This window comes from Oncorhynchus mykiss, chromosome 4, assembly GCF_013265735.2.
Source record: "Oncorhynchus mykiss isolate Arlee chromosome 4, USDA_OmykA_1.1, whole genome shotgun sequence".
NCBI classification, from domain to species: domain Eukaryota; kingdom Metazoa; phylum Chordata; class Actinopteri; order Salmoniformes; family Salmonidae; genus Oncorhynchus; species Oncorhynchus mykiss.
In genome coordinates, this window is record NC_048568.1 from 15939506 (window position 1) to 15955732 (window position 16227).

Sequence of the window (16227 nt, forward strand, 5' to 3'; positions counted from 1 at the left end):
AACCCTATATAGTGCAATGAAAGGGTCTGGCTCGATCTGTGTGCCGCTTAATTCTGAGAATGTGTTAAAGATGTCTTTCCAGAAACCAACAAGAGATGGGCAACACCAAAACATGTGTACATGACTAGCAGGAGACCGATTACGTCATACACAATTTGGGTTCACATCCGTGTAAATGTTGGATAATCTTGCTTTGGTCCAATGAATGAGTTTGCATCGAATGAGGCCGTGTCGAGCGCAAATAAAAGAGCTATGTAACCCTTTTGAGTGCCCCGTCCCATAGTTCATCAGATATTTCCTCACCCAGTTCCTCCTCCAATGAGGATTTAATATTGTTTAATGAGAACTTGTAGTGAGAAAATTTGACTATAGATTATTGACACAGAGTAGGAAGTGGGATAAGAAATGTGTCATACTGGGTTTCACCAGAAAGGGTGAGGAATCCTGGATCTATGCTGCGGGTGAACTCCGGACTTGTAAGAACCTAAAAAAAATTGATGTATGGGGAGACCAAATTTAGCTGATAATTGTTCAAATGTATTAAATGTATTGTTAATATACAGATCTCTGAATCTTCGGAGCCTAGACCACATTGAGAAAGCACCATCAACCATAGATGGGGGAAAAGCTGGGTTTGAGGCTATCGGAGCCAAAGAGGTTGTATGAAAACCAAAGTGGCGCCTAAATTGATTGCAGATCTTCAATGTTGTTTTGACACATATTTTTGGTGAAGGAGGAGGCCTGTAACGGAGGAGTGAGCAAGGGAAGACAATGATGCCGGTATAGACGAGGCAGCCTCAATCTCTAGCCAAATTGGGGGTGGGAATATCTCTCTGCTCTGCAACCAGTAGTGAATGATCCTAAGGTTCATAATAGATTCAATGATAGATTCTGAAATCCGGGTGAGCTAGACTGCCGTCTGGTTTGGGCCTCTGCAAAAGCTGTTATCGCATCCTGGTGCCTTTTTGTCCCATATAAAATGGTAATATTAGGCCGTCGATCTTTTTGAAAAATGTATTGGGAAGAAAAATCAGAAGGAACTGATAGAATTTAGGGAGAGTATTCATTTTAATATAATTAATTATTGCGACTAAGGAGAGTTGTAGCAAAGACCAGCGTTCCAAATCGTCCTTGGTACGGATTAAAAGAGGAACAAAGTTGGCTTGAAAAGGGGGGTAAATCTGATTGTGACATGTACCCCGAGATAAATAAAACTACTGTGAGCAATTTAAAATGGTAAGTTATGTAAAGGCTTTTTTTCTGCCATATTCAGCGGCATCAATTCGCTTTTACTGAGATTCAGTTTATACCCTGATAAGTGACCGAAGGATGCGAAAGAGGCAAGGGCAGCAGGAACAGAAAGGTTGGATGTGTATAATAATAAATCTGCATATAGTTCATGTCCATATCCGACTATACCTTTGATGAGGGGGTTGGAGCGAAGTGTTATTGCAAGTGGTTCTATGGCGAGGGCAAAAGGTAAGGGACTTAAAGGGCAACCCTGGCGTGTCGATCGATGCAAAGGGAAGCAGAAGCAAAACCCTAAATAGAAGAAAAGTTGAGCAAAGCATGATAACTGTTACCCTGTGCTACCTGGGATTTGTGACCATTTAACTATAGTGTAAGCCAAACATACATAGATTGGTCCCCAACAGAGTCTAAGGAAAACTTGCCTCGGTTAAGAGCGGTTTAACAGCAATACAGATGGTAAAACTACGACTGAACCATGAAAACAGCCAGATATTGAAAGAGGCGGCAACTTGGGTTAGAACTTTTTTTAAATGAAAAAGAGAATGACATTCAAATGTCGATGAACCCAGCAAAATTGGCTTCGCTAGCAAAACATTCGGGCTGCTAACTAGGCTGCTAAGAATATCAGCTAACCAACCATTTGTTCCACACCATGCGGTACAACAAGGGATGCTTCTCCCGATCTCCTCAGTGTGTCATTGCGAACGTGAAAGAAAGGCACCCTGATGACTAATGGTCGCGGGGGTTCTCCATCCCGTGGTCGGCTACGCAGAGTGCGGTGGGCCCGGTCTAGCAGTGAGTTCTCCTCCAGACCGAGAAGCTCCTGAAGCAGCTGGGCCATGAACTCCGTGGGTCTTGGGCCCTCCACTCCCTCCGGTATTCCCAGTAGACGAATGTTGTTCCTCCGCATTCTACTTTCCATATTTTTGCATCTATTGTCGAGGTATGCCACCTTAGTTGTCAGTGAGCCAACGTTAGCCTCTAGCTCGCTAATGCGAGTGCTGTGGTCTGCAGCATCTCGTTCCAAATCCGATAAAGCCACTCCGTGTGCGTCGAGCTTATTCTGTAACGTTATACTCTCAATAGATTTTTTAAGCTCGTCTTTGACCATTGATATCTCTGACCTGAGATTGGTAGAGAGAGAGTCAATTTTGCCGAAAATATCGGTTTTGAGGGTGCCTATCACGGATTGTAGCATCTCCACAGTCAGTGTTTCCGTGGGGCCGGCATTAGCAGCGTCCGGTGGCGAATCAGGAGAGGGCGCGGGCTTGCTGTGGCCTGCTCTTGCAGACTTCGTTTTTTTCCGGGTCGACGACATTACAAACTTAAAATTCTCAAACTTGATTTGAATTGTTTACGGGTCTCTTCAGACGCCTGGCCAAACAAAAATATATACAATTTTGCAAGGTTAAATATATAAATTTGGTCACTAACTCAGGAGCTATAGGGAAACACGTTGTACATCCTTGGCTTCCAACAGCGTCTCTCCAAGTGCTTTGTTTCTTACCTTGTAATCCACACCACCGATGATCTTTCGTATGAGTCGAAAAGTCAAGGCCCATAACTGTGTCCGCTCCCACTCCAGGTTATCTGAGCTTATGAGAGCCTGACACACCATCCTGAGAAAACATGACATTTAATTTGTCTGTCCTCAGCACAATACACAACACTAGTCATTATCTCACAGAGAAAAACACATCCTTACCTGGGAGGTAACAGACTGGTTTCCACTGCCATGGCGAGGCAGTCGTAGAGAAAAGAGATCCGTTTGGGGCTGTGCTGGCCATGAATGAATCGGACAATCCACTGCACACACTGGTCATGGGAATCCTGAAAAAAAGCAGCAAACTGTCTTGTTACTACTGAGGAATTACATAAACAAGTGCAGTGTATAGGGTTTGAATGATGTTTGATGCTGCATGTGTCAAATCTTGGGCATCTCTCTCACCGGAGGAAGAGTGCTCCAATACTGACGAAAGGCACCTAGACAACTGATAAGTTTTGTTCTCTCATCCTCAGGTGTGTCCATAAACATGCTGAGAAGACAAATGCGAAGTCATTAAATCCAACTATGAAAACATAACTCCTCCACAAGTACTACAACAAATTGTATGACACTGAAGTGTTTTTTATACTGCACTTAATCTTTAACTGGGATGCAGACAGTGCACATCTGGCCTAGCTATGTCTTCACAAAACAAGTCTGCTTCAGAAGTCATACCCTGCAAAGGCTTCCTCAATAACTTCTGTTTTCTGAAAAAGAAAATGATGCATTCAGTGAATAGACAATCAATGGAGTAATGGTTAGAATGTTACACTCGACAAATTAGCTAGCTATCACATTTAGAGTTTATGACCTGACAAAACGTGCACGATCTAAGGGTGTATTCATTACGGAAACCGTTTGCCGTTTAAGAGCCAAACGGAACTTAACGGGGAGGGACCTACCTGACTGTCAAATATAACCTCTCGTTTTCGGGTTTTGCTACAGAATCAGCATAATGATTACACCCCTGTTGTCATAGGCTAACGTTATATAGCTAAAGTAGAAATGTTGTATAAAGTTAGCTAGCGGGTTTTGGCATTGCTATTAACATGTATGTATATATGTATGTATTAACATGTAACAGGCAGCAAATATTAGGCTAAGTAGAATGCATGCTGAGATTGTTGTAAAATGTGGCTAACCAAAAACTATTCGGCCATAAGTGAATTAGCAAAAAAAAGCTAGCTAGCTAAACTAGTAACGTTAGCTGCTAACAAAAGGTAAGTGGCTAACGTCAGCTGGCTATCTAAAGTTAGCTGTCTGATACAGAATGCACATACCACTACATCCTCGAATATACTCTGGAGCTGGGTTTCCATTGAAATCGCCATGCTTCAACGATGAACACTACAATTTACCAATTCATGTCAGAAATCACATAGACACTGCTCCATTCAATGATTATGGATGGTTTCTACAGCTATAAGGCTAACGTTTGTTAACCGGAAATTGGTGCAGCCTTAAAAACAAACTGATATGGCACAGTACATTATTCCATGTCTGTGGTGCCATTTCGTTTAATAAAACAATACGATCTACGTTTCAATGGTCTGTGGCATATCTAAAATGAAACTATTAATCATACTGATACATTTAATATGTCTAGACCAGTTTAAACTAAGTAAACGTGCTCATGCACAATCATAATGTAAAACGTTAACGTCATCAATAACCTCAAGTGGGGAGTTGGCATTTATGCCACAAGGTGGTGATCTATGACAATTAAATAAACTATTCACACCAGTCAAACAAGTCTTCAAACATGGAAATATTTGCAATGTGGCCTAAACAAGTACATTAATCACTGCACTGCCATCTCAAGAATGTTGTGGGCCTTTCAAAAGTGCTATGCTATGGTGACCCAACACAAACAAATATGAACAAGTTATTACAACATTTGACACAAATCTGACATGTTCCCTACCAGAACAAGTGTTTTTCATATCCATACTTTAAAATGTTAAAACATTGAATCATATCAAATCACAAAAGTTATCTTCCCATAACCTGGGTTTAAAAATATATGGAAAAACACTAACGTCTAGGCTTAGTTTATTTCCCCATGTGCACATATGCTAGTGTTCCGAATTCCTAATATCTTACAGTAAATAACTCCGCCCATGTCACTTGACTAAGCGACCTGGCCAGTGTAAGGTATATCAGATAAGAATACCACTCTGCGTGAACAACATGGAAGCGATGTGGAAGAACGAGATCCTAGAACTGAATAATTTACTTTAGCCTATCGGTTGAAATGTCCATGAGCTCAATTCTCCTTTTAAAGGTGTCAAAACTTTTGTTATGACAATGCTATAAACTATTTACCAACAATTCTACGGGAAAGAATGGTCAAATATCTCTACATTATTTCTCTATGGACCGCAGGTAGGCTTAATTTTCATTTGCAGCTCATAATCAATTTAAGAAAATGTTTACTACTGCTGTGCAGTCCAGTTGATCAAATATCACCTGGCAATGTTTTTGAGAACACCGTTGGCTTGGTTTTATGCCCTATAGACAGTATACTCAATATTTTGCAACTACAATGTATCATTTGCTACTGTCAAGCTACAGGAATAGTTCAGCTATCATTGTTCAGCTGTCTGTCATTGTTCAATTTGTTTCCCCCTTTCTCCCTTAAAAAGTCATTTTAAGCATGTTTAACCAATGTAATACTTTTTTGTCACTTTGGAACTCACCCAAATACGTTCATCATTATGTGGGTGGCATTTACTTTGGTTTACTTTTGTTTTCACTCACTTTACTTGTGCTTGATGTGGAACCTCACTCTAAATGTATTTTCCATCAGCATACCCAGCAGATGTAGATAGTGAGTTGAAATGGTAGAGAAATGTGTTACATTTCATGATAAGTTGATACTCAAGGCAATGATCAAAGCTATTTCAAAAGGTTGTTGGCATGCATACAGAAAAACAGCGCTCAATGACATTTATGATGCACTGAACAGGGTTCATTTTCTTTTATCTAATCATGAGATGTCCTTGAATTACGTGATTGTGTGGTATTCTGAATCACACAGGAAACAAAGGTGTGGTCTCATACAGTCAGAGGGAAAGCAGGGTGTCTTTTTGAGGGTTTATGAAATCTTTTATTGTTCAAATTTCATCAAAACATCCTGTTCTATAAAAAAATATATATTTTCAGTCTCCAAAAGAAGGGTCTAAATCGCTCTCTTTATTTCTATATAATATAATTATATTATTTTAGAACTGTTTAAGGACTGATGCTCCACCAGTCATTTTGAAATGACCTTGATCATCTGCTTTCTGCTCTTTCTCCTTTCCTAGTGGTCTCAGACGTTACCTCTGTAGCGCGTCCCAAAGGAGTACACTTCAACTCCATGAACCTGAGAAACATTGTAAAGTGGCATCCTGGGAAAGACACACCAAATGACACCAACTACACAGTGGAATATGCAATGTGAGGACACTTTAGCCTTTATCATGATCTCGGCACCCAGAACCAAATCAGCTACTCGGTTTTGTCACGAGAGACTGAGCTTTCTATGAACTACTTGTAAATAAATGTCCATGATCCATGGATTTAAGGACACATCTCATTATGTGTTTATTTGTTGTCTCCTAGCTATGGTGACCGCATGGATGGTGGAGCGAGACGGGTGCGCTGGAGGTTGAAGAAGAAGTGCAGAGACATCCCTCAGACCTGGTGTGATCTATCCAATGAGACAACTGACCTGGATGAAGGCTACTTTGCCAGAGTCAAGGCTTTGGGCAAAAACGGATCCTCCAAATGGACACTCACAGAAAAGAGTTTCGAACCCAAAGCTGACAGTAAGTTGAGATCCTGTTCAAAGATCATTTTCCTTATCTATGAAAGAGGAGCCAAAGTGAAACACTCAAACGGAGAATGTGTCAGGCCACATATGATAGGACATTTTTATACCTTTCTCAAACAGCAACCTTTGGACCTCCACTTGTCAAACTTGTGGTGAAGGAGAATAGTGTTACCGTTAAGATGAAGGGTCCAATGAGATGGAAGACTGGAAACATGACAAAAGAGTACTCCTTGTTGAAATTCTACCCTCAGATGACTTACAACCTGTCTGTGTACGACAACACAAGCAACAAAACGGTTGGTGTTACTTAGGTTACTGTAACTCTGTGTAAATAATTAAATGACATAATATGTAGGACTGTCTACAGGGACTTTAATCAGTGAAAATTGCTGCATTAATAGATTGTGATCTACAATTATATATTTTTTGTATTATATATTTAGCAAAGATTAATTATGATTGTTAGTTTTATATTGTGCATTTTAACTTTCTGTATACATTTTGTCTTTCAGCAACACTTCACTGTGGAAAACAGATCCTTTGAATATAGGCTGCTTGCCTATGAAACCCAGTATTGTTTCTCTGCTAAGGCCCAGGTCCTATCACTTCTTTTTGCTTGTCATGCATCTGAATGGCAGTGCCTAACAACCTCAAAGGGTAAGATAAGACTCGATTTAATCTTGCTCCAATGACCTAGTGTGCAGTGTTCTTTTCTATCTGTCAGGATAAGTCTACTCAACAGGTTTTGGTACAGCACAACAAAACAATCAAGAGGACTTGAGGAATGAGACAACTTGAGGTGTTTTCCCAGGGTGTATTTTCTCTTCCTGTTAGAGAAGGAATTATGTTGATGTTTCAAGGGGTGTTTGTGTGTGTCTGCAAGTGCGTGTGCTAGTGAGTGAGTGTGGGTTTGTCTTCTCAGCTTTATCCTATGGGCTTTCCCTTTCCTATAACGGCTGTGTACTGTATAGATCTGTCTTATTTTACCTCTACCTCACCACTGTCTTTACAGATCCCTTTTATGGCCAGCTGCTACTGATGTTGCTGGGAGCCGTTGTCCCATCAGTCATCTGCCTCTTCATGCTGATCCTGGTCGGATGCCTTGTCTATCACTTTGTCTGTGGTAATAAACAGAAAAGCCCCCCTTTCCTGGTAAGAATTGTGTGACTTATGTGACCAATAGAAGACTTCAACAATGGCTATGAAGTGCAGTTTACTAAAATGCATGTCCACTTTTTTCCTGTTTCAGGAAATATCGGACATTCCGAACCCACCGCAGACCTTCTGTCCTGAGCAAGCTGTGACAGTGAACGTGGTACTGGTCAACATGGCCAAGCCCATGGAGATGATGCCCATAAATCCCAACACTATCCTTGCCCTCATCCAACATTCAGAGGGGGAGCCCATACTACCCTACGCTGCCCAGCAAGCCCCTGGCAGAGAGGATTGTCAGGAGGGATCATGGGAAGATGACTTCAGGGAGGCCCAACCAGAGCCCCTAGAATACGGCTTCATTGGAGCGTCCCCAAAGATTCCGGAAATGAGGGAAAGTGAGGCATCTCACAGTGAGGAAACCCCGCTGCTGCATCTCAGCCAGGTCAATATGCACATAGCACAGAGATCTGCGCCATGTTCACAGGGGCCTGTGGAGAAAGGGCTCTTTAGAATGCCACTGCTGTCTGGTCTAAAGATGGGGGAGGAGAGCACGAGTTACAAAGAGCCTGATCGGGTGGGTCCCTACGCACCGCAGCACTTCTCAGTCAGAGAGACCCCTGAGGTGGACTTTTGGGAAGACAAGGCTGAGGAGCCCCAAAGTTACCCCTCTGAGTACGAGACACAGTCTAACAGGAGGGGTACTCAGCCCCTGCGGCTATCCCAGGTCAACCTGTACAGAACCCAGAGGCATACGCTGTTTCCACAGGAGTCTGAGGAAGAAGATGGATCTGGCGGTAACTGTGTTGACTGGAGCCCTACAACAGGGATCCTCCAGATCCCTCTGCTCTCCAAGCCTATTCCAGAGGTGGAGGTGAACAGGGAGTTAGAGCAGGTGGAGATCTTACCCTCTGTGGTGGTGAGGCAGTCAGAGGAGTGTGAGGGTGAAAGTGATCTGACTGAACTACAGAACAACTGGAGCCTAGTGATCAACATGGAATAATAACCTATTGGGCATTTACACTGGGTTTTGGGGGACACACTACTAAAGAGTGGTATAGTTATTCATAATGCCAATTTGTTTATGTTTACCGTATGTGGAAAAATTGCCAAATCAAATGAAGGAATTTTTTAAAACTCATCCGAAACACTTAACTGCTTTAGCACTGTGATTGTAACTAACATTTTTTTTTTTGTACTTTTTTTTTATCCATACTTTTCTACTTACTTATTACGATTGATATATTGCCAGATAGCTTTTTATGTGTACAACTTCATACAACATTTAATTGAATGCACATGCAATGTCACTTTACCTCATGATGATTAACAACCGGGAAGGAGTGTGGCTGTAATGGTCTCTAACCATGTTGTTTTATAACACACTAAAGCTTACTGTCCTCCACCTGCAGAGTACATTATGTACAATATGTACTTCCCTCTGACTATGAAGACAAAGCTTTTCAGGGAAATCGTTGGACTGACCTGTCTATGCAAATGAAGGATGCATTAGTTTTTTCCTCAAATATTTTGACACTTCGATGTCATACAATTACCGTTAACCCATTTGTTCCCACATTGTTTCTCAGGCACGCCACTATGCAATGTTATACCACTAGTAACCCTAACTTGTAATCCATATTGTTTAAAAAAAACAATGTTTTTATTGAAAAGTATATATTTTTTAAATTGTTTTATTCTTGGTCACAATTGTGACCGATGGGAACATACTGTGCTTTGCCTATAATAAAATAAACAAACAATTAGCCATTTTTCTCAGCCCCAATATCTATGTACACCTCTTAAAAAGTGTTTTTGTTATTGACACGTGCACCAGATAGGTGCAGTGAAATGTGTTGTTTTTACAGGGTCAGCCATAGTTGTATCTTGCTCAAGAGCACATTTTTCACCTTGTCGGCTCGGGGAGTCAAACCATTGACCTTTCGGTTACTGGCCCAAAGCTCTAACCGCTAGGGACAACCTGCCAATCTTACTGCCACCCTTACTTACCTACACAAACCAGCCCTGTTACCCCCTTGTCCAAAACCTAACACCCACATGCCAATACTGTTACGATCGTCATAATGAGTAGACCAAGGCGCAGCGTGCGTAGAGTTCCACATATTTAAAACATTGTAACTCACCAAACAAAACAATAAAGCACAAACGAACCGTGACGCTACTTGTGTGCACACAGGCAACTAACTGTAGACAAGATCCCACAAATATATATGAGGAAATGGCTACCTAAATATGATCACCAATCAGAGACAACGATAAACAGCTGCCTCTGATTGGGAACCATATCAGGCCACCATAGAAATACCTAGATGAGGCACCCAAGTCACTATCCCACCCCAACCAACACAGAGAATAAACAGCTTACTATGGTCAGGGTGTGACAAATACCCTAATATTGATACAATCAAGTACCCATATCCTAGCCCCAAATGCCATATTTGTTACTCATAGACCCCAGTTCCTTTGCCAATACACCTCATCCATGTTACTTGCCTATCTCAGCCATGTTACCCACTTTCATTAGGCCTGTATTCCCCACGTCACCAACAGTAACCTATCCAGCTAGTCGCTGTACTTCCCAACCCTGTCATTTGCATATCTTAACCTGTAACCTGTACACGCTAATCATTTCCTACCACAAAATTATTGCCAGAAAGGATTTTAATGGGCAATAGAGGTCCATCCAGACCCATTACCTGAATTGAGCCTTGTGTATCTCTACACCCCATGACTCATATAAACCAGATCAATACATGGGTTCTCATATAAAACAGGTCTACCCCAGTGCCCAAACATTCATACAAACCTGGTCGACACTTGTACTTCAGCCCCAATATTCTTACAGACCAGGTGTACACCTGCAAGTCTAACCCAATATTCTTTACAGACCAGGTGTACACCTGCAAGTCTAACCCAATATTCTTACAGACCAGGTGTACACCTGCAAGTCTAACCCAATATTCTTACAGACCAGGTGTACACCTGCAAGTCTAACCCAATATTCTTACAGACCAGGTGTACACCTGCAAGTCTAACCCAACATTGAAAAACAAAAAGTCTACTGCTACATGTCAGCCCCATGTGTCATAGAAATAGGTGTACTTCTGCATTTCAGACATACTATTCATACAAACCAGGTCTACACCTGTACTTCAGATGCAATTTACATACCTACAAAGTCTGCACCTATGCTTGAATTAGTCAACTAAGCCAGGTCTAAATGTGTTGAAGCCTGAACACTCAAACTGTAAACCAGGCCTATCCCTGCACCTCAACTCCAGTACTCCTACAAATCAGGTCTACACCTTTGACCGAGTCCCAACACTAATATAAACCAGATCCACACTAATTCAGTATTATGGGTCTATATATGGCCAATTCCTTCTGAAATAACAAAATCACTGATTTAAACATACACTACCGGTCAAAAGCTTCAGAACACCTACTCATTCAAGGGTTTTTCTTTATTTGTTTTATTTTCTACACTGTAGAATAATAGTGAAGACATCAACACTATGAAATACCACATAAGGAATCATGTAGTAACCAAAAAAAGTGTTAAACAAATCAAAATATATTTTATATGAGATTCTTCAAATAGCCACCCTCTGCCTTGATTTTTTTGTGATATCCAATTGGTAGTTAGTCTTTTCCCATCGCTGCAATTTCCCTACGGACTCGGGAGAGGTGAAGGTCGAGAGCCATGCGTCCTCCTAAACACGACCCTGCCAAGCCGCACTTGTTCATATAAGGAAATCAGTCAATTAAAATCAATCAGTCTAGTCTATGGATTTCACATGACTGGGCAGGGGCGTAGCCATGGGTGGGGCTGGGAGGGCATAGGCCCACCCATTTGGGATCCAGGTCCAGCAAATCAGAATTAGTTTCCCCCCACAAAAGGGCTTTCTTACAGACAGAAATACTCCTCAGCACCTAAAAGAACAAAATGCTCACTAACAGGGATGTAAACACATTTTTGCATATGGAACATTTCTGGAATCTTTTATTTCAGCTCATGAAACATGGGACCAACACTTTATATGTTGCATTTATATTTTTGTTCAGTGTAATTACTGGTGTCTGTGTGACTGTGTGTGACTGCCTGCATGCATGAAATGCCCCCCCCCCCCCCCCCCCCCCCCCCCATAGATATATTTTTTTATGAACAGTTGACTGTCACATGGATGTGAACATTCTCATGATCTCTTTGAAGAAGTCGACAGATTAGAAGGTGAACAGACGGGCCTTTTGTTTGTTTTTCTTCCCAAAAGCCACATTAAAAAGGATTTGGTTGATGTCGCCAAAAGGCAACCACAAAGGTCAACAAAGACTTACCTCAGAGAATCAATGGGTGTTTGATATTTAACATCAAAAACAGATTTGTCTTCATAGCGCAGAATATAAAGATGTAGAAGTCTTTTCACGTGACTCACCCAGTCAGATGTTAGTGCCAGATATTAGATGTTCGTACACGCTGATAACTCCCGCTTCCATCTGCAGGCTCGTTACTGGTAAATTATAATATGATATAATTATACTAATATGACACCGTGGTGCGCATCATTAATGATTAACCCACACTAGGTGTAATTCAATGAGGAAAATGACCGTCCGTGCGGAGCAAAACCTAACCTATTTGGGAATAATAGTCCATGCCTTGACCCATAGCTGAGGGGTCTTCATCCACATATTACCATGGAATCTTCATGTATTTTCAATTGAACTGAGTAGATAGGACTTGAGGAAACAGACTAAAGAAGTCATGTTGGTTATGAAATATCTTGTCATCTTTGGTAAAGAAGGTGCAGTTATTGTTTTGAGTAAGACCATGAAAATGATAAGAGCAAATAAAGGCCAAGCTATAAAGTTTGGTTTCTTACGGCCCTGTGAAGGCGACAGATTTGAAATATGGTGTGAATGTGTGATTATCTGTGTGTGTTCAAGCAAGGGTTTACAGCCATTACATCAGAAGGGCAGTGACTCGAGAGAAAAGTTTTAAATCATACATCATTGTGTGCACAAAAGCGATGCTTGATTGTTGTTCTCAATAAAAAAAGATTTAAATGATGTATGCCTACAACATATTCTATAGTATTAAAAAAACATGGAACATACTACCTGAAGCATAATGTTTGTTCATTGTGAGGTATAACACAACCAAGCCACACTCTTTCGTGATGAAAGCTTTTGAAAAGAGGAACTGAAAAAAAGGAAGGATTAACGTCATCTGGTTGGTGCTAATTAATTATTAACTGTGTTGTGCTGTTTACACTGCGTGGCCTTACTCTCGCCTTTTAGTCGCCCAAAATGCACCAATCAGGATTAAGAAAAGAGGAGCTGAGTGGATGTTAGTATTTTATCCCCATTATTCAGGCATTCTTGAAATTGTAACATTTTAAATATTAGCACTAGCTCAGTGTTGATATAAATAAATAAATGCATGTAATACAGGGCTACTGTACACATCAATGCCCTCAATCTGTTGCTTACAAGTGAAACCAAAACTTCATATCTATCATCAAAACAGAATCATAGATGTACACTAGATGGGTCTCTTTTCCTATAAAGGCACATCTGCAGTCAACCTGGTCTCAGAGCATTTCGTATCATTATGTACGTAAATTTGACACTCCATTCAGTATAAACTCAGCAAAAAAGAAATGTCCCTTTTTCAGGAACCACTCATTCGAAGATAATTTGTAAAAATCCAAATAACTTCAGAGATCTTCATTGTAAAGGGTTTAAACACTGTTTCCCATGCTTGTTCAATGAACCATAAACAATTAATGAACATGCACCTGTGGAACAGTCGTTAAGACACTCACAGCTAACAGAGGGTAGGCAATTTGGGTCACAGTTATGAAAACTTAGGACACTAAAGAGGCCTTTCTACGGACTCTGAAAAACACCAAAAGAAAGATGTCCAGGGTCCCTGCTCATCTGCATGAACGTGCCTTAGGAATGCTGCAAGGGGGCATGAGGACTGCAGATGTGACCAGGGCAATAAATTGCAATGTCCATACTGTGAGACGCCTAAGACAGTGCTACAGGGAGACAGGACGGACAGCGGATCGTCCTTGCAGTGGCAGACCACGCGTAACAACACCTGCACAGGATTGGTACATCCGAACATCACACCTGCGGGACAGGTACAGGATGGCAACAACAACTGCCCGAGTTACACCAGGAATGCACAATCCCTCCATCAGTGCTCAGACTGTTTTCAATAGGCTGAGAGAGGCTGTACTGAGGTCTTGTAGGCCAGACATCACTGGCAACAACGTCTCGTATAGGCACAAACCCACCGTCGCTGGACCAGACAAGACTGGCAAAAAGTGCTCTTCACTGACGAGTCGCGGTTTTGTCTCACCAGGGGTGATGGTCAGATTCACATTTACCGTCGAAGGAATGAGCGTTACACCGAGGCTTGTGCTCTGGAGCGGGATCGATTTGGAGGTGGAGGGTCTGTCATGGACTGGGGCAGTGTGTCACAGCATCATCAGACTGAGCTGGTTGTCATTGCAGGCAATCTCAACGCTGTGCGTTACAGGGAAGACATCCTCCTCCCTCAAGTGGTGCCCTTCCTGCAGGCTCATCCTGACATGACCCTCCAGCATGACAATTCCACCAGCCATATTGCTCGTTTTGTGGGTGATTTATTGCAAGACAGGAATGTCTTGCCATGGCCAGTGAAAAGCCCAGATCTCAATCCCATTGAGCACGTCTGTGACCTGTTGGATCGGAGGGTGAGGGCTAGGGCCATTCCCCCCAGAAATGTCCGGGAACTTGCAGGTGCCTTGGTGGAAGAGTGGGATAGCATCTCACAGCAAGAACTGGCAAATCTGGTGCAGTCCATGAGGAGGAGATGCACTGCAGTACTTAATGCAGCTGGTGGCCACACCAGATAGTGACTGACTTTTGATTTTGACCCCCCTTTGTTCAGGGACACATTATTCCATTTATGTTAGTCATATGTCTGTGGGACTTGTTCAGTTTATGTGTCTCAGTTGTTGAATCTTGTTGTGTTCATACATGTTAAGTTTGCTGAAAATAAATGCAATTAACAGTGAGAGGATGTTTCTTTTTTGCAGTGTTATATTTCGTATGATATGTTACAAATTACAATTCATATTATATGCTGCGAATTTACAAATATGCAAAACTTACAATATGTTACAAAAATGAAAAATGTATATTTTATGAATTCTAGCTAGGTGGCTAACATTAGGTAGGCTTGGGGTTAGGGTTAAGGGTCAGGTTAAATTTAGGAGTTAGATTAAAGGGTTATGGTTAGGGTTAGAGGAAGGGTTAGCTAGAATAGTTAAGGTTAGGGGAAGGGTTAGTTTTTTTTTTATAATAATATTTTTTATTTTATTATTTTAAACAAACTTACAAACAGAAATTAAACAAAAAAGCTCAGTTTAAACCAAAAGGTTAGGTTCCACACATGGAACGTACAGTGTAGTTCTGAAATACATACATGCCCGTCATTCTACGAGAATCCTTGCAGCATAATAGCTGATACCTCAGGTTCTAGGTAATTTAGATAAGGTTCCCATACTTTGTAGAATTGGTCTGTTTTAGAATGCAATGTACATGTCAGATATTCCAGAGGCACCCATTCATAGTATCTTATGCCAATCTTTAATAGAAGGAACCTTATCACTAATCCACTGTAAAAGGATGTTTTTCCTCGCTGCGAAGGTGAGGATGTTGTAAAGCCTCCTTTTACTCACAGAAGTAACCTGCCTACTAGGGAGACCTAACAGTAAAGAAACTGGGTCCAACTCTAGATCAACCTCTAGGATCTTTTCAATTTCTTGCAGAACACCAGACCAGTATCTTTGTATTTTGGTACATGACCATAAACAATGTGTTAGGGTGCCTGTATCAGTTTTGCATTTAAGACACTGAGGGGAAGAGGAGGTGGGGCTAAAAGCATGTCTGCGATTTGGGGATATATGCAATCTGTGTATTATTCTTAATTGGATTGCTCTAGTACGATTACATATAGATATTGTTTTTGCATATCTCCAAATGTCTTCCCACATCTCTTCGTCAATAGTAACAGACAATTCTTTCTCCCACACTTGTTTCACCCTCTGTGTGTTGACAGCAGAAAATGACCTTAAAGTATCATAAAACAGACTTACAGACATTTTCCTTTGTGGGAAAAAAAGCATTCTTTCAATGACAGACACATCAGGGTTACCAATTAAGGTGGTGCCCTTCAGGATATAATGTCTTACTTGTAGGAAGCGGAAAAAGTCCTGCTTTGGGAGTCGATATTTCTCGACCATCTGCTCAAATGACAACAAAATCTTATCAACAAATAAGTCATTTAGCCTGCGTATGCCCTTATTAAGCCAAGAGTTAAAGCCGGCATCCAGCAATCCTGGACTGAAATCTGGATTGTTAAGAATTGGGGTAAGAGCAGAGG

General features: G+C 41.3%; 2 protein-coding genes across 10 annotated transcripts in view; one reads left to right on the forward strand and one right to left on the reverse strand.

Annotated features, from left to right (window-relative positions):
* med23 (mediator complex subunit 23) overlaps positions 1-4345 on the reverse strand; it is a 29700-nt gene extending 25355 nt beyond the window's left edge. For 4 of the 9 annotated variants that reach the window (XM_021600341.2, XM_021600340.2, XM_036975767.1 and 1 more), the window contains exon 1: positions 1889-2727. In XM_021600341.2, coding sequence (XP_021456016.1) covers positions 1889-2569 — 681 coding nt within the window. In that variant the 5' untranslated portion in view covers positions 2570-2727. Of the gene's footprint in view, positions 1-1888; positions 2728-2758; positions 2871-2956; positions 3082-3199; positions 3288-3472; positions 3505-3608; positions 3629-4077 lie in introns of those variants that run through there. The other 5 variants (XM_021600342.2, XM_036975768.1, XM_021600343.2 and 2 more) reach the window with 5 other exon arrangements.
* Positions 4346-4987: 642 nt separating this feature from the next.
* il20ra (interleukin 20 receptor, alpha) lies at positions 4988-9537 on the forward strand. Its single transcript, NM_001124616.1, is given in 7 exon segments — positions 4988-5182; positions 6106-6238; positions 6404-6609; positions 6735-6910; positions 7127-7271; positions 7627-7766; positions 7864-9537. Coding segments are annotated over 7 exon segments (1746 nt in total). The 5' UTR covers positions 4988-5142; the 3' UTR covers positions 8770-9537.
* Positions 9538-16227: the final 6690 nt, after the last annotated feature.